At 34.8% G+C, this 26,403-nt stretch overlaps 1 protein-coding gene across 6 annotated transcripts in view; it reads left to right on the plus strand.

The window, feature by feature from the left end:
- LOC138713786 (arginine kinase) overlaps positions 1 to 26,403 on the plus strand; it is a 436,319-nt gene that overhangs the window by 326,953 nt on the left and 82,963 nt on the right. The window contains exon 1 of one of the 6 annotated variants that reach the window (XM_069846224.1): positions 15,064 to 15,791. The exons of the other annotated variants lie outside the window; for them this stretch is intronic. Within the exon in view, the coding sequence (XP_069702325.1) occupies positions 15,691 to 15,791 (101 nt within the window). The 5' untranslated portion in view covers positions 15,064 to 15,690. Of the gene's footprint in view, positions 1 to 15,063; positions 15,792 to 26,403 lie in introns of those variants that run through there. 6 annotated transcript variants of the gene reach the window in all.

Here is a 26,403-nt window from a genome sequence, read left to right on the forward strand (position 1 = left end):
TCAGTAAGAATGAATTTTCACCCCTTTTTTTCACAATGAAAACTTCACGTTACAGCTGTATAAATTTACAAGTAAGCAATATAGCTTTGCAGGAAACAGAGAAATAACGTGTCTGCAGTGTTGCCATATTAATATTTCTTAAAAATAAACCAATACAGTTAATATTCCCAGTTATAAAACTATCTTTTTTTTCTATAGCTTAGCCGTATTTCGCATTTAATTCAAGCCGAAAATAATGCATTTATTTCAGGAAGATAAATTCAAAACTTGTAGTTTTTGGTGGTGTAGTATTGTTTATCACTGGATCAGAGTTCCTCGGGTTCAAACCTTCCTGGGGTAACGGGTTTAAAGGCTATAAAATCATATAAAGACATTATTACAAAAACTTCCCTAGTCACTTCTAATGAAATTAGTTAAGGACACATTTGCCACTATTTCAAATGTTTACAGACTCCAAAAATGACACATGTCAGGTGCAATAACCACAAGGATAAACACCAGTTGTACGGAAACAGCTGACAAGTGTTGTTGTATTTATTTTTATTGTCTCCTGAAAAAATTGCAATTGTGACAAGGGTTGTTTTTGTAATAATATCTTCATATAGTAAAATAATTTGATCTCGTAGATGGGAAATGTCTGATAAGAGAACATACGTCGATTTAATACCCAGTCTTCATGTGTAGTGGTTTCTCGCATATTTACGAGATGCATATCGAGGGCATCGTCCCAAAGGAACACTAACAAAACTGTAACTTTACATTATAGCCATTTTTATTTTATTTTTTATGTAGGCTATTCCTATTTTTTTACTTATTTTTCCCCCCTTTTCATTTCTCTTTTTCTGTTTTCCGCTTTCTTAAACTAGTACGTACACAACACCCGTGCTCGAGGCGGGACTCGAACCCACAACCCTTCGGACCAAGCGATAGAGACATGCCATGCTCCTACCGCTTGAGCTATCCAGTCCGGCCATTTACATGTAAAACAATTTTTCCTATCCTTGTTTACATAACAAAGTACTTTCTTTGATTCTTCCTCATGTCCATTTTAATTCTTAAAAGTTTCTTTTTAAATTTACAGTATATAGGTTCCAATAGAACATTTTCATAACACTTCATTTGTGATTCCCTCGATATCATGTGTATCCAATTAAACATACCTATTAAGAACCGATGGATTTACACAGTTCCTGGGGCTGTAAGCGACCAACCGCCAAATCAATGCATGTCCACATCATTGCAGAAGGAATGTCGAATTATGTCAGTGATAGTTGGTAAAAAAAATTCAACGTTAGGAATTCATTAATTTTTCGTATAAGAAAAATGGCAACTGGTAGTATTTATAAAATCTAGTTCTAGTGTTAACTCTTTCTGACCTGAATTTATAGATCACAAGGTCATAGAGAGACAATGAAGAAAAAAAAACCAAAGCAATCCTCTTCTTAATAACAGGTGGCCAAGAAACAACAAGGTGCTGCACTCTATCGATAAAGAACGAAACTACTTAAGAGAATACCAAATTGAATAATCAGGCAAATCATATGAGTCAGAGATTACAGAAATGTTAGCGATTCCAAATGGACTCATTCGAGCGGAAAGAGTTAACATTTATGGATTGCAGCTTTTTTTTTTTTTTTACTGTTTGAACTCTAGTTCCTTGCCGTTGACATAATTATATGAACTGTATTGCTTCACAGCTAGAATATGGAACAAGTCAAAAAACTTAATACTATTATAAAATCTTAATTTATAGTCACAGTCTAGTTGAAATATATGCAGACGAGATTTACAATATAGTCTACTAGTACAACACAAAAGTTTTAGTATCAAGTTCATGAAGCGTTGTTGAATGTCATGAATTCACCTACAGAATAGAAGGCGTGAGAAATTAGGTACTTCTTTAATTTGGCCCTAAATAATCTTATGTTTTGAGTTTCATTTTTTATATCGATAGGGAGGCTATTAAAAATTTTTACTACCATATAACGCACTCCTTCTTGATAGCACGATAGACTTGCTGATGGAGTATGAAAGTCATTTGTTGACGTGTATTTATGCTATGAACTGTTGAATTAGTTACAAAGTTTCCACGATTACATACGAGGAAGATTATTAATAAAAAGATATACTGACAAGCCATGGGCATTATTTGTAGTTTTTTTTTTTAAATAGTCCTACACATTCCCTAGATTTGGCACCTACTTACTTACAGATGGCTTTTAAGAAACCCGAAGGATCATTGCCGCCCTCACATAAGCCCGCCATCGGTCCCTATCCTGTGCAAGATTAATCCAGTCTCTATCATCATATCCCACCTCCCTCAAATCCATTTTAATATTATCCTCTCATCTACGTCTCGGCCTCCCCAAAGGTCTTTTTCCCTCCGGCCTCCCAACTAACACTCTATATGCATTTCTGGATTCGCCCATACGTGCTACATGCCCTGCCCATCTCAAACGTCTGGATTTAATGTTCCTAATTATGTCAGGTGAAGAATACAATGCGTGCAGTTCTGTGTTGTGTAACTTTCTCCATTCCCCTGTAACTTCATCCCGCTTAGCCCCAAATATTTTCCTAAGCACCTTATTCTCAAACACCCTCAATCTCTGTTCCTCTCTCAAAGTGATAGTCCAAGTTTCACAACCATACAGAACAACCGGTAATATAACTGTTTTATAAATTGTAACTTTCAGATTTTTTGACAGCAGACTGGGTGATAAAAGCTTCTCAACCGAATAATAACAGGCATTTCCCATATTTATTCTGCGTTTAATTTCCTCCCGAGTGTCATTTGTATTTGTTACTGTTGCTCCAAGATATTTGAACTTCTCCACCTCTTCGAAGGATAAATCTCCAATTTTTATATATTTCCATTTCGTACAATATTCTGGTCACGAGACATAAGCATATACTTTGTCTTACTATTATTCTAATTACTCTTTTTTGTAGTAAGAATATACTGTTACTATCTGTGGAATTTCCCCAAAATATTATTCCAAAACTCATTACCGAGTGGAAGTATGCAAAGTACACAATCAGCCTAATTTTCTAACTAATCATGCACTTAATTACAAAACTCTTAATATAATTTTATTTATTTTAATATATTCTATTACCCTGCTTCAATTTATACACTAATATCACTACCAAACTGTATTTGAACTCTGAAATTTCTTGCGTTGCAATTGTCGTGGTGTGTTTACAGGGGGCGGTATATTCCCACAATGATTGACACTCTAGTCCAGCCATAAACAGCCTGTATATCTGTGAAATGTTACATAAGGCACAGAGCAGCTGTTAAAAATTTAATGCACGGTGTTGGAGACAGTCGGGCGATAGCATGAATCGATAATTCGATTACTCATGTCCAGCTAGCTCGACGATATTGGTTTTACATCGGCTAAATAATAAAACATTTCAACAGATTAATAGTTTCGGTTAGTTTGACCACAACATAGATATCTGATTGCCAGGAAATTGCAATATTAATAATCTGTGGAAGTAATTGGTTTCGTATAGTAACCCATCTCCATTTAGTCTACCAATCTACCGACTTCTCTTGGTTTACAGCTCAAGGTTTGGTTTGCATCTGTCTTTAGTGTCCTATGACGGTGGCAAGCTCTTAAAGCAACATTTCCCTTTCCTTCAGTAAAATTTCCCTCAAATCTGTTCACTAGTATTGGCGGGAGTACTTCGTGTTATAAAATAGGGAAATTTTGTCTGTCTGTGTACAGCGATTTCTACTAAACTATTGGACGGATTTTTATTCATATTCAGTATCTACGAGTCAATTTATCAGGGAATGATGTACATCAAATATAATAATTTTAGTACTAGTCTGTCTGTGTACAGCGATTTCTACTAAACTATTGGACGGATTTTGTTCATATTCAGTATCTACGAGTCAATTTATCAGGGAATGATGTACATCAAATATAATAATTTTAGTACTAGTCTGTCTGTGTACAGCGATTTCTACTAAACTATTGGACGGATTTTGTTCATATTCAGTATCTACGAGTCAATTTATCAGGGAATGATGTACATGAAATATAATAATTTTAGTACTAGTCTGTCTGTGTACAGCGATTTCTACTAAACTATTGGACGGATTTTGTTCATATTCAGTATCTACGAGTCAATTTATCAGGGAATGATGTACATGAAATATAATAATTTTAGTACTTGTCTGTCTGTGTACAGCGATTTCTACTAAACTATTGGACGGATTTTGTTCATATTCAGTATCTAAAAGTCAATTTATCAGGGAATGATGTACATGAAATATAATAATTTTAGTACTTGTCTGTCTGTGTACAGCGATTTCTACTAAACTATTGGACGGATTTTGTTCATATTCAGTATCTAAAAGTCAATTTATCAGGGAATGATGTACATGAAATATAATGATTTTAGTACTAGTCTGTCAGCGATTTCTACTAAACTATTGGACGGATTTTGTTCATATTCAGTATCTACGAGTCAATTTATCAGGGAATGATGTACATGAAATATAATAATTTTAGTACTAGTCTGTCAGCGATTTCTACTAAACTATTGGGCGGATTTTGTTCATATTCAGTATCTACGAGTCAATTTATCAGGGAATGATGTACATGAAATATAATCATTTTAGTACTAGTCTGTCTGTGTACAGCGATTTCTACTAAACTACTGGACGGATTTTGTTCATATTCAGTATCTACGAGCCAATTTATCAGGGAATGATGTACATGAAATATAATGATTTTAGTACTAGTCTGTTAGCGATTTCTACTAAACTATTGGACGGATTTTGTTCATATTCAGTATCTACGAGTCAATTTATCAGGGAATGATGTACATGAAATATAATAATTTTAGTACTAGTCTGTCTGTGTACAGCGATTTCTACTAAACTATTGGACGGATTTTGTTCAAATTCAGTATCTACGAGTCAATTTGTCAGGGAATGATGTAGCCCTACATGAAATACAACAATTTTACAGTAGTAAACCAATTATTTCTTTGTAATGGGAAGAGAATAATTTCGCACAAATTGAATTCTGTTTTTCATTATAGAATCAGGGGAATCTCTTATGAGAATTTTCAGCTCAATTTTGTAAATATTTGTTGCCCATGATTGATTGAACCAGTGGAGGAAAATGATGTTGGATTCCCACGGAAAGGAATGATTATCCTAAATCATAGATCATTAAATGCACGTTTAACCTGTAAAAGTCTTATTTTCCCATGTCGGTCAATAAAAGAACAAAAATAACATAAATATATATGTATATTATATATTTGAAAAATTAACTGCGCGGCATGTACTTAAAATTAAAATTTGTGTAACCCAGAACAGGAAATTCATCTTTGCATTTGTTGAATAGAATATGAGTTGTTCTGGTTGTCTCTTTTTTAAAAACAGTTTAAGAATATAAGCTATAAAACAGTAGGCTTAATATTATTCCTAATATTATTTCCTTAATAAAATGAAATGAAATGCTGGGAAACGTATAAAACATATGAAATTTGTAACCATGGTAACACGCACGTCTGTTTTTATTTTTCAATGAAAGATGTTTACAGTGTATCTTATTTTAAGTTAAAAAAAGGAGTTTCGAAATATAATTGCGTGAAATCATTTCGTGTATGATAAAAACAAATTAAGTTATAAAACTATAGTTATTGATCTGAAATTATTTTCTGAGACGAGAATTACATCAATGCGTTATAAAGTGGCTATTATTGATTCATTTTCCCAGAAAAAAGTAGGTGGAGCGGCGATAACTATATACTACCACGAAATGGAAATGTCATTTTTATCTGTATGACGTAATAGGACTTGAAATGCGATATTTTATCAAATTAATTTAAGTACTTTGACTCCTATGTGCTCCCATTTATCTCACCCACACGAACTTTCGTTCAATTGTCCAAGTATTCATGAAATTCCTTTCAGACCTGAAGCTCACCCATCATGAGTAGGACCGTATACAGAATTTGTACTGAAAGTCTCTATTTCAAACACTGTAGAATATCACGTGACGTAACTTTCCACAACCTCTTTTTAAGATGAGAAACCCAAAAACTGGACCATCATTCACTCTATGCAGAGAAGAATGAATTCATTTAACGCCAGGGTATTCTGAAGTTACTAAAGCGTTTCTAGAAATGTTAATCCCAAATTCTACTTACCCTTTCTATACATACACATCCCCAGGGACATCCAGTAAAATATTTCTCAAGAACATCCTTGTATGAAATTTATACAAGGCTCTGCTTCGGCATGTAGACGTGCGGCCAGCAGCCGGCTGGTCGGTGATTATTATTATTATTATTATTATTATTATTATTATTATTATTATTATTATTATTATTATTATTATTATTATTATTATTGATTTTTTCAGAGAGGTCAACCTGAGGATAACATTCATTCAGAAATTCGTTTTCGGAATATTTACACTCCTTAGCAACATTTCTCAGGGGCATTATTCTACTGGAAACATTTGTAAAAGGACTTTACCTTCTAAGGAACGTTTTTCAAGGGGTTTACCCTCCCTAGGAACGTTTTGGAGGCTTGTTCTCGCTAGAAACGTTTTTCAGGGCTTAACTTTTCTAGGAACGTTTTTCAGGGGACTTACTCTCTCTAGGAACGTGTATTAGAGGCATTATCATCTCTAGGAACGTTTTAAGGGGTTTATCCTCCCTACCCTAGAAACGCATTTCAGGGGCTTAACTTCCCTAGAAACGTTTTACAGTGGACTTACTCTCCCTAGGAACGTTTTTCAGGGGTATTACCCTTCATGAGAACGTTTTTTAGAGGTCTTATCCTCTGTAGGAACGTTTTTCAGAAGCCTTACCTACCTAGAAACGTTTTTGTAGGGCTTACCCTCCCTAGGAACGTTTTCAGGGTATTTACCTTCCCTAGGAACGTATTTCAGGAGTCTTACCCTCCCTAGGAACTTTTTTCAAGAGACTTACTCCCCTAGAAATTTTTTCAGGTGTCTTACCCTCTGCAGGAACTTTCTCAGGGGTATTATGCTCCATAGTTATGTTTTTCAGTGGCAGACCCTCCCCTATGGGGCTTACTCTCTATAGGAACGTTTTTAGGAGGATTGCCCTCCCTCATAACGTTTCTCAGGGGTCTTACCTTCCCTAGGAATGGTTTTTAGGTGTCTTACCCTCCCTGAGAACGTTTTTCAGGATGTTATCCGCCATAGGAACGTTTTTCATGGGGCTTACCCTCCCTAGGACCGCATTTCTAGCAGTATTATTCTTATTAGTAGAGTTTCTCATGAGCGTTACCGTCTTCACAGACGTTTCTCAGGGACACTAACCTCCGTAAGGACATTTCTCAATACTATCCTCTTTAGTGAGTTTCAGGACGCTATCTTTCATAGGAAAGTTTGTTAGTATCACTGTTCCTCTTAGAGACGGTGTTTAATGTGCACTATCCTTCTCACAGACTTTTTTTCAGAAGTGCTAACCTCATCAGGGACGTTTTCCCTACTTGCGCACGTTCTTAGCAGCACTGTCTGCCTCTTAGGGATGTTTTTCTGGAGCATTGTCCTATTCGGGACGTTTTTCTCTTAGCATTATCCTCCTCCGGATAGTTTTTCAAGGATTTTATCCTCTCTTCAGTTAATATGATATTTCATTCCATTTTTGTTTAATATGTGTCACTGCAAATTTCCCCTTAGCGGCCTGCACTGTTATATAATCTAGAAAGTAGAAGGAGCGATAATATATGATTGACATTTTAGTGCCAAATATCTGTAAACACTATCTGCCAGGTGAATTTCTTTGTATCTAAACTTGTACTTCGCAGGGATAAGAATGTCTTTGTACTACAAGCAATTCCATTTAAATCCTTCATGTGATATCTTATCTCTGTGCGCTCGCCGTGATGGAAGGCAACATCTTCGACATGTGTGTTATGCGTTGAAATATAAACTGTAGGATTAACAGTTCTGATTACATGAATCTTAAAACCACATCGATGCATGGGGATTTATAGTTCTGTAATTCTGTATAGTTCTTCCTTGTGAGGGTCGTTGAACTTTTTGCGGAAGGTTCACTGAATAAGTAATGTGGGTGTGTTTAGAAACTAAAAAGCTTATAAATAACCAAAAATTTGTAAGAATCTATGGGTTATAAAAGCAACTTTGAGAGATCACTGACTTTACCGTAAATTTCATTGTAACTTACATAAAACTATTTTTTTTTAATTTTAGTAGGTTATTTTACGACGCTTTATCAACATCTTAGGCTGTTTAGCGTCTAAATGAGATGAAGGTCATAATCCCGGTGAAGTGAGTCCAAGGTCCAACACCGAAATTTACCCAGCATTTGCTCATATTGGGTTGAGGGAAAACCCCCGGAAAAAACCTCAACCAGGTAACTTGTCCCGACCGGGAATCGAATCCGGGCCACCTGGTTTCGCGGATAGACGCGCTAACCGTTACTCCACAGGTGTCGACATAAAAATAAAATATTGCAGTAAATTTTATATCCAAGTTTCAAACATTTCTCTTTTATTCTAGTCCATATTAAATACCGTGTTTTTCTGTGTATATAACCTAGGGATTTAACATTTCTATAAGAAAATTCTGCAAAAAAAAAAAAACAGTAGACAAATGTTAATCAGTGGACCATGTATAGAAATTAGGAGGCTTTGATAATTTGTAAAGCAAGAAAACTTCAGTCTTTTATATACTATAAACGATGTTCTCTTGTTTTACAAATTGTCAAAGTCTGCTAATTTCTAAACATGGCCCCCTGATTAAGTTATTTTCTTCATGTTTTTGTAGATAGACTTCTTATGGTAATGTTAAGTTCCTATATCCTATACCCAGGGGGGGGGGGAAATACGGTATATTTTTAATAGCAATTTCAAGAAACCTATAATCTGTATTAGTTAAAACCGGTTAACGAATTGAATTATTGCGCTTTTCGTAAATCGTTGTGAAAATTGGCCTGTTCGTGACTCCATGACAGTTGAAAAATCAAACTACTGAATAACGTTTTTCTTTTTTTACATTCTGAAACATTGCAAGCCCTCTTGATCCTACTACTTCAGCCTACATTGACTTAAAAGTCAGTCTAACGACATAAATGAATGAACTATTAGCTAATCTAAGAACTGAGCGCTACACAAAGCTCGAATTGACGGTGCTGAGCTTTCTGAAGGCTTTCACTAAACTTTGTGGTTGCTTCAGCAATTTCTTCCGCCTCACTTAGCGGTCCATTAGCTGCTTTCTGAGTTCACACATTTTAATAGGCGATAATGAAGTGCTGAATACTGCCATGAATTTAATGGGCATGGGCGTAATCACACTTCTGGAGTGATGACGTCAGTCTCTTAATGTCTGTGCAATACCTGAAGACGCTGGAGTCGCCTACAACTGTAGCAAATCTTGCATCGGAAAGTTGGATGTAGGAATACCTGTAATGTAAGTCTGCAACATATGGGGAAAGGTTGAAATGAGAACATATTGGAAAAAAAATAAATAAAGCAATATAAGCACATTTTGATAAAAAAAAAAAGACTGCGCAAAGGTAAAGATTTCAACAGGAGAAAACTGTGAGAACAGACGTGTCCTTAACAGGAAAAAACGAAATTTAAAGATGGAGAAACAATTTAATAAAAATTATAAGAAGGCCATGCCCCGATTCGATTTGGGCTGTATTATGTATGTACGTATTTATTAACACTAAAATTGGATATACACCCGGTGGCAGTGATATATAATATACAATAATTACAATTACATGAAATAAAATAAAATAAACGTAAATGAAACAAAATAAAATAAACGTAAATCTATAAATAGTACATGCAATAAACTAGGACTATAAATAAAAACTATTCTATAATAACGCCTACGATAAGCAAAAGTAAATCTAACTTATAAGTACTTCTATTTCACCCAACTATTACAAATTTAAGTAATTACATATCACCTTAATTAATTACATACCAACTTAATTAATTATATATCAATTCAATTAATTACATGACACAACTTAAATAATTACACTGCACCTCCAATTACATTTTCAGTCTAATCTTATCAACCTTTCCTTAAATGTATTGATTTTGAGAGGACCACCCTGAAAGATTGCCGCAGGTAAGCTGTTCCAGTCTACTATTGTGCGGTTAACAAAGGAAAATTTTGCCACGTCCGTTCTTTGTTTTCTACATTTAAACTTCCTAATATTATTTTATTATATTATTTCATTTTATTTATTATTATTATTATTATTATTATTATTATTATTATTATTTTATACACAATTTTTGTAAATCCCATGCATAGCTGATGTATTCTCATAATTCTATAGATTTTTTAATGTAAAAACCTCTTACGCCACAGCCACGGGGTAAATGTTCTTCAAAATAGGTCTAATGCAACAAAAAATGCAGTGGAAATCCGTTACGAAAAACAGGCGTTGCGGAACCGCAAAGTGAACATCTACCATGGAGACTAGAAAAGCGAAACTGAACACAAGCTGTATCTACAATTCCGAAGGTTATAAATACATCAACAAATTAGTATAAAAAACGTTACGGAAGTTCAAGCTATTAACACAGTCATTTTTTAAATATTGTTTATCATAGGCCTAATTCAAAACCAAAAGACTACAATCTCATTTTAATGTTTGATGTTTTACACACATCTTACACAACAATCATTGTCTCGCGATTTTTTTTTAAATAACTGTTTTGTAATTTTGTGCGTTTCGTGTTTTGCAGTTAGGTAGCTTTCTTACTTTAAAAAATACAAAGATCAGTAATAGATTTCATCGCTATTTGGGTTTTTTATTTCAAATAATGATCCCTTTATTTTATAACTAACAATTATTGCTATATTCCATGTGCAAAATTATATGTTTAATTAACTCTTAGGTACTGAATCTGAACGAAATCTGACCAATAAATACAAGGTTAAATTTCTGAAGACAGACGACCATATCTAGATCGACGGATTACGTTCCAAATATCGCTTTCTCGACATCAACTGGAAATTTATTTTGCCGCGAAAATCTCGAAGTCCACACCTGTGGAGTAACGATTAGCGCGTCTGGCCGCGAAACCAGGTGGACCGGGTTCGATTCCCGGTCGGGGCTAATTTCCTGGTTGAGGTTTTTTCCGGAGTTTTCCCTCAATTCAAATTGAGCAAATGCTGGGTAATTTTCGGTGGTGGATGCCGAACTCATTTCACCGGCATTATCACCTTCACCTCATTCAGACGCTATATAACCTAAGATGTTGATAAAGCGTCGTAAAATAACTTACTAAAAAATCTCGAAACAGAAGTTTTGTAATGATGCAGAACTTTAAACAGAAAAAAAAAACCTTATATTTGCACTATATTTAACAACTTTTTGGTGAAACAATTTCAGTAGTGCCAGAAGTACGAAAAAAAGATAAGCGACTTCAATTTTATGGCTGTACTAGTTGTATTACGTAGGCCTAAATCTCTTTTTAAGGGAGACAATCGCGTATTGGCTCACGCATTCTCTTGCCTCGTGCTGAATATAGATGGTGTCACTGAGGCCGGAAGTCACGCGTAGCGCCATCCAGGAGCGAAATCAGTTACCATTCCTTCGAGATTTGCTTTCCTTGCGTTCGACCGTGATAGCTGCCAATTGTTACTGAGAGCGTTGATGAATATCTTAGTCATTGAATCATGATTCCATTATAATGTAATTTGGTATTGATTTGATAGCAATGCTGTTACACGCGAAAGTGTTTTGCTGAGTATACCACGCTACAAGCAGATCTATTTTGTCCCTTTACAGACTTAAAATTCGTCTATGAGATTAGCTTTCCCTGCTTTCAACCGTGCTAACTACCAGACTTCAATTTTTTGCTGAGCTCGCTAATGAATATCCTATATCCACTGGAATTTTATACGGAATGATTTTATCACAAAATTTGATAGTCATTTGATGAAGATGCTTATATATACCGAAGTGTTTTTAATATGGCACGCTACAAGCAAATCTATCGTGTCGACCACCAATTTCTAATGAATATCCTATATCCATTGGAATTTTATACGAAATTATTTTATCATGTGATTTCATAATGATTTGATAAGGATGCTTATATACCGAAGTGTTTTTAATATGACACGCTAGAAACAGATCTATTGTGTCGCCCACTAATTATTTCCAATGGATATCCTGTATTCATTGGAATTTTACACGAAATAATGATTTTATCATAATATAATTTGGTATTGATTCCATAACAATGCTTACATACAGTAAATTAGCATTTGTTCAGTATGACACGCCACAAGCAAATGTATCGTGTCACCCACTAATTATTTCTAATGGATAACCCATATTCTTTGGAATTTTACAGGAAATCATGATTTTATCATAATATAATTTGGTATTGATTCCATAACAATGCTTATATACATCAGCATTTTTGCTGAGTATGCCACGCCACAAGCAGATCTATCGTGTCGCCCACTAATTTATTCTAATGGATATCCTATATCACATTGGAATTTTTACACGAAATAATGATTTTATCATAATATAATTTGGTATTGATTCCAGAACAATGCTTATATACATCAGCATTTCTGTTTAGTATGCCACACTACTAGCAACTTCCTAAAACTCTAATGGCCGGTTTTTCCAAGTATTGTTAGAAAATTTAACGACTGTTAAACTCTAAACAGTTTGTTAATAAATTAAATTGTATGTTTTCAACACCAATTTGGTTTAACAGATTGTTAACGGTTTGTTAATATTAAATGTAAGATTTCCGCCAGTTAACTCGTTTAACAGTTAGTTAAATATGGCCGCTATCTCCACAGCTGTTCGAACAGAAGTTGCGAAATTAATATTTTGTGTCTCTCTATAGGGAATGTTCAGCATATAACTGGTAATATAACATTTAAAAAATACTTTGGACTGTTTAAATACATCAGTGCTATTTTGTTTCTTTCGTATTTCGTATCCATAGTAGCAATGAGGAAATATAACCTTACTTTGTAATTATTATTCAGCACGTCACCTACAACTTTCATTTGTCAACTGTTTGTTTATGGAGCGTGGCCTACTATAACAGGTTGTCATTTTATGCAAGATTCATGACTCGCTCTATAATATAGAATCTAAAGATTAATTTTAGCCAATCAAAAATTGTCTTACATGTGTAGAATCATTACCAACTGCTGTTGAGTAGTTAAAATAGTGCCAACAGACGTTATAGTTGTGTTCGTTATCTTAAACAAAATTATATTGAACAAATGGAAAATACATTAACAAATCGTTAAAAATAAACATACTGTTAATTTAACATTCGTTAAGCAAAATTAAACATTGCTTGGACAGACTGGTCATAATTCATGCAATAAAGTACCTTTTCTTAATTTAATTTTATACTACGACTATTTCGTTTATATGACGTCATTCCATTTTCGACCAATGAAGTGTAATGAAATTTTGAATTCCAACCAATCACAGTCAGACTTTGCGATAATTTCTGCAGCTAGATTTATCGCTATCAATTTATCGCATGGTCGTTCTTTTGTTTAGTCGTTGTCGCCAACTGTTTCTCCGTAAATTGATGATCATGAATACATTAAGATGCAACTACACGGTTAAACTTTTCTTTCAACTTTAAAGCAATGAATGCAAGGTTGATATTTAATATTAATTAATATATTTACGCAGTGAAGACCACGTTCAAAACGGCGCACCATGTAGACACAAAATCTTTATGCATCTTAATTGAACGAACCTTTTAAACTTAATTCTTTCAATATTCTTCCCACGGATATGCGATTGGAATATTGAACTGTGTAGATGCAGCTTTAGTTCCGTTACACACTACAGCGAGAATGCGTTTGTCGAGCTATAAAAAATGCTTTCGTGTAGCACTGATTGTAAGTAACGGTCGAAATAAGGCACAGCTGACATTGGTCCTGCTTCCACAGGTAACATAACCTATAAAATTGTAGCCTATAACATTTGTATTGAAATTAAACAATTAATAAACGTTCAAATTTATGTAACGTCATCGCATATCAAACTCAAAGACCTTGCATAGTAATAATATCTTTGATGAAACTGCCTTTCGTATAGTGTAATAAAATTCGTGTTTTAATTAGACCTGTCTATACAGAGATGACTTCACTGTGTGGCAACATGTCTCGCTGTGAATACATAAGCATTGGTATATAGCTGTCCCCACTGTTACTGTTAAATTAAATTATGATTTCAGCAGATAATGAAAATGTATTTATGTTATAATAATAAAAGAAAAGTGCAGTACATGTAATTAATATTGTTAAACCTGTATTTCGCAATTGGCATTACTGAATAATAACATCGAATTTCTTTATTGCAGTAATCGATATTCATCTACGAGTATTTCAACTTCACAATGTCTGAATAGGTTAAATATTCGTTAATATACAATTACTAACATTTTGTGATCGAATTTTTGGGATATATTATTTAAATTTTTATTTTATTCACGAAATAGTCCTAATAAGTGTCACTCGAGGTCTGAGATTTCCCAGATAAATCCACTCGCTTCGCTCGTGGATTTATCGGCAGATCTCAGACCTCTCTTGACATTACTACAGATAATTTCTGACGATCCCTGACGTCACTAGGTAAAGAATTTCTGAGGCGAGGTAGGTAGTGGTATGGTGAAGGATATAAAGAAGTAATGTAAAGAGATCAGACAGCTGTAAAACTGAGGCTTTTTGAATTGACCAGTTTGGTCTGAATCGTGACGATGTTAGTAGCGGCGGCAGGTCGATATTGCAGGTGTCTGCCTGTCCCAAGACTTGCGTGACTTCTTCGCCTTACTCTATATACTGGATGACTCCGCCTACTTCTTGAGACTGTGAAGCAGAACGTCAACAACGACTTTACAGTTAATGTCTTCTAGGAAGAACACGCTCGAGCCTCGGCAGTACCACACGCACTTCTTCTCATTACTCGAGGAGATACCACGAAGAAATCTTATCAGCGAAGTAAAGATAAAGGTGTTTGACTGTGCGATGAATCGGCTTAGAAAATAAGATGGTTTTTATCTCTTTATATAATTTTACAGGAGGCCTATATCCCAGGCATAGTATCGAAAGCGACAACTTGTGATTGGATAGCTCGGATGTGAAGTGTGTGTCCATTGGTTCCCGCGCCTCGTGGAGATTCGTGCTCCCCGCATGTTCCCCGTATCGATCTTCCTCTGTTACGGGCCGTGGGGCGTTGTGTGTGTGTTGTAGGGGGGGAGTCCCTTTGACTGTCCGTCTGTCTCGAAGTCTGCGTACAATAGACGCTTCTCATACCGGGCCGGCTCTAGCAGCAAGAGACAAGCGTGGCTATCTTCTCTCCTTCTGTCAGTTAGTTAGTTTGTTAGCGTAGGGGGTTGTGGGCTGCTACTACTATGGACGCACGAATGCTGCTATCGTGAGACCTGTAAAAATTTTTACACAATTTTTTCCCGCTTTTCTCTCACCTTGTAGTCGAACCCTCTTCAAGTAGTTTTGCCCGTAGTCGCTTCAACATCTAGTATCTCTTCGTAGTTCGTCGTTTTTTTATTGTGTCAATATTTATATATATAAATCGATTATTATCGGATAAAAAAAAGGCTTTTTGTATACAACGATTATTTTTATAATTTTATATATTTCGTAATATTGTAATATTTGTAAGAAAATGGGTGGTTGTGCATCGAAAGATAAGGCAAAGACGGAAGCTCCAGGTGCAAATGGGTCCAATACTCCAGCTCCAGCTGCCAGTGAAGAAGAGGTTAAGAGGTAAATAACTTTTATTCAAGTATAAAACTGAAATTCTCCTTGTAAAATTAACTTTTGCATAATTACAAAAGTGTCTTATCCTTTACACTTTAATGCACTATTTTATTTACTAATTTTGGCGAATAAATAAGCTTTATTTGCATATATTTTAATCTTCTCCATATTGATTTTTTTCCCTTTCATAAATAAATATCTTGCACACTTTCGTATGCACCCATTTTTCATCTCATGGCCGACACGTGTTCATTAAATAATTTAATACAATTTTAAATACCTAATTACTGTACTTTATGTAAATATATTCCATTTCCTCTATATTTTACCTCGCCTATATTCAATTCTTGCATTCCACTATATTTAATACATATTTCAACATCTCTAACTTAATTCTACGTTATTATCTTTATATATTGTAATACATTTTTGAGTTACAATATCAACTAAATGTAAATTTTCGACTTAAAAGTGTCTGTAAGTGAAAATATGGACATGGAGGTAGTGGGGGGGGGGAGGGAAAGCCATGACCTGCTCCTCCTTTTAAAAGGCCGGTTCTCATGGAAGTATGTCGAGGTGAATTACTGTATTTTACAACAATAAAACATGAGATTTCCGGAGGTATTTCACCAGAATAGTTTTTAGTTTCACTGAATATTTCAGAATTTAAATTGCTAGACATTACATCAAGGGTTGAAGGGGGGAGGGGAAGTATGGTAGGCGTAGGCCGCCGATGTAATGGGAAATTCACTCCTCTTGCAACTGGCGGCAGCGGCAAATATCGATTTTAGCCATGGCGCCTTTACCGCCCCTCTTCTGGATAAACCCACCGGCCGGCATCCAAATTTGATATAAAACTCTGATATCTCACTACGTACATAAATTCACTATTTAAATTTATTAATATATTTTCCTCTACAATCATTTCACTCAAATTTCATTGTTACATAATTTAATATCTCTTTATTTCTCAGCTTGAAACGAAAGTGAAATTTCTTGGCAGCGTGCCATATCAGTCTCTTGTTCAATTTTACGTTTTCGATGCAAGCAATGTGGTTTGTTGTAAAGTCAGTGAAGAGTTACTCATTAATGGAAAAACCCATAATTCATCTGAAGCCAGGACTGCAGCGTGGAAACCAGAGTTGATATTCAACGCCTGTTGCCACCTCCCTGACAACCATCCAATCTGAAGTAATTGCAGAGTACAATGGCTTCGTTATGGAAACTGTGAGACTAAAAACCTGTAAATAACTCGACATAGATAAGATACTGAAGCATGATACGGCATTATAACTATAACAAACAACTCATCACTTAAGAACGAAATAGGTCTAACTAGTAGAGTTTTCATGATACACCAATTATTTCAATGTTAATTAATTTAATCCTTAAATTGAAGAAATATCCTATGGGATACAACATTTTAACTTGTATAATAAATGATTTTTCTTTTGTAATAGAATAACAGAAAGGTAATTGGTAGAAAAATATAAATTTAAGCAAAATTACAGAATAGTAGCCTAGGCATAATTGCTTCAGTAGTTTTCTTTACAGTCCGTCCCGGTTTAAGATATATCAGTAAGATTACAGAATCTTCAAATTTAAGAGTTAATGAAATTCAAATAACTGAAAGTTAATAATTTGATTTCATATAATTCAGGTACTAGCTAATTAAAAACTGTTGTGATCTATTTACCAGAAAGGAATTGGAGGAATTTGCCAGCATATTCAGTTTGTTACTCTTTATCTTACAGCAAAGGAAATGTGTGAGTGCACTCGATTGCTGTATCTGATTTCCCCATTTGCATGCATCATGGCCTTCTTGGTTTTTCCCGCGCGTTCAGTTCATCATTGATCTAGGAGGCTGTGCACGGGCCGCTCCCTTTTTGTGCTTTTGAGCTTGCGCACCAATGCGTTTTCGTCGTACCATTTGCTTAAATCAATTGGGGTGTATGCACACGCTCAATACACACGACCGGTGGTTTTCCAAATGTGTGGATTTCCACTAATGATTAATGCATTTGCCTTGAATATTCTCAAAATTTTGAAATATTTGGAGTTAAATTATGGTAAAATATATGGCATTCATGGATTTTTGTAGTTATTTCAGGAAATTATAAATACACCTAACGTATAATACATAATCACTTGTTAAAACTTTTTGTATTAGACAATTAAATTCACAAATTTATTAAAAACTTCTCATGAAACATATAGAATTACATTGCTAATTCGGTAATATAAAACTGAATCATATTATCAGAAATTAATACATGTAGGCCTACATCCCAAAGAGAGATAACATGCCTTAAACATTTATTGATATTTTATATCGGCCTCCCAAATCTGTTCGTGGATTTTATTCTTGAAAGTTGCCCTGCTGAATTTCAACATGTATGTAGCTCTGTTCACACCCCATCGTGTGATTTTGTTCGACCATCTCATCTCAGAATTGTCTCCTAGACATTTTTACTGGTGCAGTGATTTCTGTTATATGACCTATCTTACTAAATTATAATTTTTTTCCAGCGTCTTACGTAAATTCTAACTTAAAATCTCGTTAATTGCATTTCCTCTTATAATTTCACATCATTCTTACGTATAGTTCAATTCCACATTCCTTAGTCTCACTTGTAGTTCAATTCCACAGTCCTTATTCTCACTTGTAGTTCAATTCCACATTCGTTAGTCTCACAGTTCAATTCCACATCCCTTATTCTCACTTGTAGTTCAATTTCACATTCCTTAGTCGCATTTACAGTTCAATTCCACATTCCTTAGTCTCACAGTTCAATTCCACATTCCTTAGTCTCACTACAGTTCAATTCCACATTCCTTATTCTCACTTGTAGTTCAATTCCACAGTCCTTATTCTCACTTACAGTTCAATTCCACAGTCCTTAGTCTCATAGTTCAATTCCACAGTCCTTATTCTCACTTATAGTTCAATTCTACAGTACTTAGTCTCATAGTTCAATTCCACAGTCCTTATTCTCACTTATAGTTCAATTCCACAGTCCTTAGTCTCATAGTTCAATTCCACAGTCCTTAGTCTCATAGTTCAATTCCACAGTCCTTATTCTCACTTACAGTTCAATTCCACAGTCCTTATTCTCACTTACAGTTCAATTCCACATTCCTTATTCTCACTTACAGTTCAATTCCACAGTCCTTATTCTCACTTACAGTTCAATTCCACAGTCCTTAGTCTCATAGTTCAATTCCACATTCCTTATTCTCACTTACAGTTCAATTCCACAGTCCTTATTCTCACTTACAGTTCAGTTCCACAGTCCTTAGTCTCATAGTTCAATTGCACATTCCTTATTCTCACTTACAGTTCAATTCCACAGTCCTTATTCTCACTTACAGTTCAATTCCACAGTCCTTAGTCTCATAGTTCAATTGCACATTCCATATTCTCACTTACAGTTCAATTCCACATCCCAATTCTCACTTACAGTTAAATTTCACACTTATTCTCACGTGTAATTTGATTTCACACCGGTTATTCTCACGTGGAAATTTAATTCCAAATCTCAAATTTTCACGTGCGAATTTAGTTCCCCATTTCTGGTTCTCACGTATACTTTAGTTACACATTTTCTGGTTTCCACTTGTAATTTGATTCCAGATCGATGATACGTGTAATTTAATTCCACATCCCTAATTTACAGGCGTAATTCAATTCTCCAGCTATTATGCTCAAGTAATAATTCCGCACTTACGAATCTCTTAACTTAATTCTGCAGTACCGCTTCTATGAACTTTTTTTTTTTACTTATTGGATTATTGGTTGCAGATACAAACCTGTTCCTCAGTGACAGGAGACCATTATTTCATGCATTATCGATTTAATATGAAGGCTTTGTGTCTTGTCACTTTTCGAGAATAGATTTCATGGCATTGGTTACATACCATGCCTATGACACTGTTCTAGAGTGTGACTAATCTAACTACGGTGACACTCGTCACTTACTAAGCATGACCAAACTCTGTTTCTACGAATATATCACATCACTTTATTATTTAGAAGTAAATACGCCATAACTATTATTTAAACGAACTCAACTGATGTGATAGTTCCAACTATTACGGTTTATTGCAATTTGATGAAGATTATCTTTGGTTTTCGTCCATTGTGCACCCCCAAGCGTGAATTAATTTCCTTTTTTATAAACTGTTTAAACATAAGGGATTTCTATTCAGGTCGGTAACTTAATAACGTTAAAATTTTCACTTTCTCTAACCACTGAAAACAGGTACTGAAACATGGTAGTTAGTCTGTCCTCTCGTCCTAAGATGTTTGTTAAAGTGGGTTTCTCATGGAAAGATAATTTACATCTGGTTTATTTACGCATTATTGTTTACTAATATTATTATCTTATTTAAACAAATGTTTAATGTACAATTGAGCATAGAGTTAATTTAAAGTAAAGTAAGCGAACTGCGACCCACACTTTGCACACCGCGATCCGACCGCCTTGTTTCCACAAAGTCTCTGTCGATGTTCCATTCAATATTCATTCCAGTGCCTGGAGTCACTGTGGACATTAATCTTTAAGCACAACATAATGACGTCTACGTAGGTTCGTTGTACGATTTCGGGTCATGTTCTCTACCTATAGGCGTGACGAGTGGTGCAGCTGCACTCACCCCAGTGAAATAAGGGATGAGGGGTGTAGAGTGGAGCGAGGAAGAATTGTATCCATTGAGGGACAAGTCTGTCCATGTTCACTGTACCTTCTGTAGCGAATCTTTGTTAACATACCGCCTGGATGTGATTTTCAATGATGATGATGATGATGATTAGGGCAAGGATAATTATGTACTTAAGAGGGTACATATATTTTCGAGGGTGAAAAAAAATTGAATTTTCGTTTTTCTTATAATTTAATGTAAAATTTTAACTTTGTGGAAGAAATTTTAAGATATCTATAAAATTGACCAAGTTAAGCATTAAAATATCCTGCCGTGCAAATACAGTATCGTTCAGCAATCTGTAATTTTATCGCTCCTTTCTCAAAATTGCATTTTTTTTTATTTTAACCGACAAATTTATAGGTAATTTGCATGAAATTTTGCACGACTCTTTTTCTTAGTAAGGTCAACGAACAATTTCTCAAAAATTTAAATTTATGAATAAGATTTTTTCCTCCTTCCCCTTGCAGAGAAGATACATATTCTAATCATTGAGCTAAGGTCTGTTAATATGATTACCATTTTTGAGACAAAACAAAAAAAAAAAAATCTTGGAAGTAATTTTTGAATGGCAGTTTGCTACAAATCCCAAAATCAAAACTTTTAAAATTCACAATTTCAAAAACTTTTTCTGCTAGATCGAAGAGTAAATTTTAGGCATTAAATATATAAAATTTCATCAGAATGGGGATTAAGAATATGGACGAATAAAATTTATAAAATGTAAGTTATATAAATTTTAACGGCCGAAGGTGTAGCCTATGTAACCTCTTAAAATTCCACAAATATATATTTTTATGTGCTTAAAATTTGAAAAAAAAAAAAATGTGCTTAAAATTTGAAAAATTATCTGATATTCTTATCATCACCAATTTAAAAATAAAATAACAATGAATATTGATGAAAATCTTTTCATTGTTACTCACATTCAATCTCGCATAAATCGTGTAGTATACTTTGAATTCTTCCCATTGTTGGAATCTTTTCCATTGTTAGGTTTGAATTGTGAAACTTAAAATTCCACGAATATGTATTTTTATGTGCTTAAAATTTAAAAAAAATATATATATACTTAAAATTTGAAAAATTATGTGATATTCTTGTCATCGCCAATTTAAAAATAAATTAACAAAATTTGATGAAAATCTTTTCATTGTTACATTTAATCTCTCATAAATCAATTGTGCAGTATACTTGGAATTCTTCCCATTGTTGGAATGTTTTCCATTGTTAAGTTTGAATTGTGTAACACATGCAACATGATAAAATGATATTAACTATAAATATTTCTTCATATATTTAAATTGTTAATGAATTTTTCACATTTTTTAAATTTCTGTTTCTTGTCTATAATTTGATTTTACTGAGGGAAAGGGTCATGTGAAATTTCATTAAATTATCTAAGAAATGCAATTTTTAGAAAATTAGCGATGCAATAAAGAATGTGATCCCATTTTTATAAATCATAAAAATGAACTGAAGAGTTTTTTAATCACACACTTCAATTGCGTATTTCTGTCTGGTATTGTGTTCTCATGTCAGGACACTTTAGTGCATAACTTTGTCATTTTTACAGATGTCTTAAAATTTCTTTGACAGATAGAAAGCCAAATATTCATATTCAATTACTATAGGACAAATGAAAAATCATGTTACAAATTCCAAAATAAAAACTTCTAAAATTCACAATTCCAAAAACTTTTTCTTCTAGATCAAAGAGCAAATTTCAGACATTAAGTATATAAAATTTAATCAAAATAGGGATTAAGAATATGGACGAATAAAATTTATAAAATATAGTAAGTTATATACATTTTAAGGACCGAAGATCTGTTAGCAAAAAAAAATCAGAGATACAGATTACTGGTTGGTATTCTTTTTACATGGCAGGACATTTTAATACATAACTTGGTCAATTTTACAGATATCTTAAAATTTCTTCCACAGATATAAATCAAAAAGTTCATATTAAATTAATAAAAGAAAAATGAAAATCAATTTTTGACTTTAATCCTTAAGTTATGTCCTCAAAAATTCACTGATATTCGCTAGTCTTTTGATAAAAATGTTCTCCTGCATGGAAAATAGATTAGTTTTCCATTCTGGTAGTGATGCTCCATTCAATTAACTTAATAAACGTGGTGGTAATCTCTTATCTTGCTGTGAGTTTCACGTGTCCGAAACACAGCCTTCGAAACACAGTTACTCGGAAATTATTCTAAAAAAAATCATCGCTTGGTTGATCGCTTTCGCAGGACAGCTGCCCATTGATTAAAGCGACCCTGGCTGCGTGGGCATTACTTCCGTCAAATTCAGGAACTGCGAGGCTTCAGCAGGCTGTGGAGCATTTGGAAACCAATAGCCACACCAGAGTACATAGATATAGGATTACAACAATGCAAACAAATGAATTTCGTGAAGCGATAAAGACAGAGCTAGGAGAAAAAGAAGGAATTCTTATGAATCCGAAATTTTTAAGCACTTCTCTGCAGAACTTAAGGAAGATGAAAATGAAATCATATGAATGCAAGGGTTTCTGAGACTGTCTGTGGAACTTCCATGAGCTGTATTGAGTTTCAGCAGTTGCACAACTTGTGAATCACTCTTCCCAGAGTCTCCCCTTCGAATTAGTCACTCGTCTGGACTTAATTGTTCATAAACTGTTAGTACCGGGTAGCATTCATGCCATACAATAAGCATTATCATGTGACTCGGCTGTTAAAGCAATTGGCTACGGAGTGGGGGGTGGGGGAGGTAGGAAAGTAACTCCACACCACCCGGGGCCCCAATGGTGAATGAAGATGTCTGAGAAACCTGTCCTGAAATAAGGTAATCATTGAGATATATATTGTAACACTTATAATAATAGAAATCGGATATTTGTGTTCTATGATGAAATATGACATACTTTCATTCACTCAGTATTCTGCCCAAGGGCAGGTGTTTCACTACAAACCCAGCATTCTCCAATTGTTCCTATTTTCTGCCTTCCTCTTTGTCTCCTCGTACGATCCATATAGCTTAATGTTATCTATCATCTGACATCTTCTTCTGCCTCGAACTCTTCTCCCGTTCACCATTCCTTCCAGTGCATCCTTCAGTGGGCAGTTTCTTCTCAGCCAGTAATCCAACCAATTCCTTTTCCTCTCGCTGATCAGTTTCAGCATCATTCTTTCTTCACCCACTCTTTCCAACACAGCTTCATTCTTATTCTGTCTGTCCACTTCACACGTTCCATTCTTCTCCATATCCACATTTCAAATGCTTCTATTCGCTTCTCTTCACTTCGTCGTAATGTCCATGTTTCTGCCCCAGTGTCACACTCCACACAAAGCATTTCACTAGTCTTTTCCTTAGTTCTTTTTTCAGAACTCCGCAGAAAATGCTCCTTTTTCTATTAAAAGCTTCCTTTGCCATTGCTATCCTCGTTTTGACTTCTTAGCAGCAGCTCATGTTACTGCTTATAGTACACCCCAAGTATTTGAAGCTGTCCACTTGTATGACATACTTGTCTATGTGTAAATATGCTAGAAATATTATCGAAATAATTGGTATTGTAAAAGTACTTGTTGTAAATTTCTATTTACTGTTCGTTTTACAGAATCTGCTTCTAATATATCACCATTTAAGACAGTCAAATTATGAAGTGATTTTTTTTTAATTTTAATAGGTTATTTTACGACGCTTTATCAACAGCTTCGATTATTTAGCGTCTGAATGAGATGAAGGTGATAATGCCGGTGAAATGAGTCCGGGGTCGAGCACCGAAAGTTACCCAGCATTTGCTCATATTGGGTTGAGGGAAAACCCCGGAAAAACCTCAAACAGGTAACTTGCCCCGATCGGGAATCGAACCCGGGCCACCTGGTTTCGCGGCCAGACGCGCTAGCCGTTACTCCACAGGTGTGGACTATGAAGTGAATAAGTAAAATTTGAAATCTTTCATTTTTCCACGATCAGTAACATAATTTTAATTGTTCTTGCATTCTCAACAATCAATGTAACAAAATAAATCGAGATGTTTGATAGACAAGCTGTAAATTAAATTGTGAATGATACTAGGGTATACAAGGAATTGGAGGGATAAATTTAGGGCACGAGATATTGGAAGAGGGAAAGTTAGGACGCGAGGGATTGGTGGGGGAAAGTTAGGGTGCGAGAAATTTTTGGGAGGAAAGTTAGGGCATACGAGAAATTGGAGGGGGGAATTGGGGAACACGAGAAATTGGAAGGGAGAAGTTAAGGAACATGATAAATTGGAGGGGGGAAAGTTACGGCACACGAAAAATTTCGGAGGAGGGGAGAGTTAGACCATATGAAAAATTTGAGGGAGGGGGAAATTTGGACACTCGAAAAATTTGGTAAGTGAGGGGGGGGATTTAAAGCACGATAAATTAGAGAAGGAAAGTTAGGATACGAAAGAGTGGAGAGCTATGCTATGGGAAATTGATGGGGGTGGGGGGGAGGCAGAGTGTGGTGAATTGGTGAGAAAGTTAAGGCACAAGAAATTAGTACGCATGTCAAGGTACAAGAAATTGGTGGGGAAGCTGGGGCAGAGTAAGCTTATAAACCATGAGACAGTCTATATAGTCTGAGTATCGTTAGACACCTTGTCAGGTCCAATCTGATACAGGCAACCTCGGACTCGAAAAAACAAAGTGAAATCAGATCCCACAAGTAGTGAATGGAACAGGTGCCTCGCATAGCGTGTTGCTTCTGAATGAGGCCCTCTTCCCCCTTTCCCCTTACCTCCTCTCTAAGAAAGCTTCTTGGATTGCCACGAAATGTTACAGACAACAAAACTCACCGTGGGTTGTCCGCGACTTCTTTATCTTGCGTTCGATACAAAGAGTAGACTAATGTGTAACATATTATATCATGCCAGTAACACTGGATTTGTAACCTTTTCCTTTGACCACTCATTGAAAACTATACCATAGTCTAGTATATACAGTCACGAAGCTCAATACATGGGGAATATGCATCCATAGATAGTTGCTAACCACTAGGATCGCTACTATCGCCCCATCACATACAATGTGAAACAGTACCGGCACAGTATATTGTTTCTAGTACCCTCAAAAACTCAAGCTTCGTGACTATATACTAGACCAGTGATGTCAAAGCAAGCGCATTTTTCTGACCTTGACGTCGTGCGCGGGCATCAAGCGCTAAGTATGGAAAGAGGAAGGGTTGTGTATATGAATAAGCAACCTGTTGGATTAAGAAAACAGTGGTGCACAAACTTCAAACGGAACGTGAAATTTTATGTTGTTATTTTTATATGGCTTCTTTCTGTTTGCTATTACCCATATTGTTTGTAAAACAGAAGTACTAACACTGATTTCTTAGTATTGCACTTGTGTTTTAAATGTTAATAACGTAATAAAGAGTTGAGAAGGAATATTCACTTAAATTCCATAATAGTTGTACTAAATGGATGAAATAAATCATTCACAGTGTGATATCCCAAAAAAAAAAAAAGAGATTGAGTATCACATAAGTTGGAATTTATATTGATGGTACCTTTAGCCTTATAAAAATAATCAATAAACTAATCAAAACAAAATTACAGTACAAAGCAAAGTTACCTAGGTGCTGTATATGTTTTAAGTGTAACTAATATTACATAACAAAACTCTTATTGCATTATGCTTTTAAGGTGATATTTGTGAGCAACTTCCTATCAGAATATTAAATTATTTTCTCGAAATCTGCTGAAGCTATAGAGCTGACATTTTTACAACACATGGGCACGTATCTTTTGCTTATGATGTAACAGTAGTTGCTTTGTTAATTCATTTCCTTACAAACAATTTCCATGCGAATATTTTAAAAGATTTTCAATACACTATCTTCAGTAATACGTATTTACGGTATATTGGATTTACGAAAACATTCTATAAGGCTACTAAAT

The sequence above is a fragment of the Periplaneta americana genome, chromosome 2 (assembly GCF_040183065.1).
Source record: "Periplaneta americana isolate PAMFEO1 chromosome 2, P.americana_PAMFEO1_priV1, whole genome shotgun sequence".
Lineage (NCBI taxonomy): Eukaryota > Metazoa > Arthropoda > Insecta > Blattodea > Blattidae > Periplaneta > Periplaneta americana.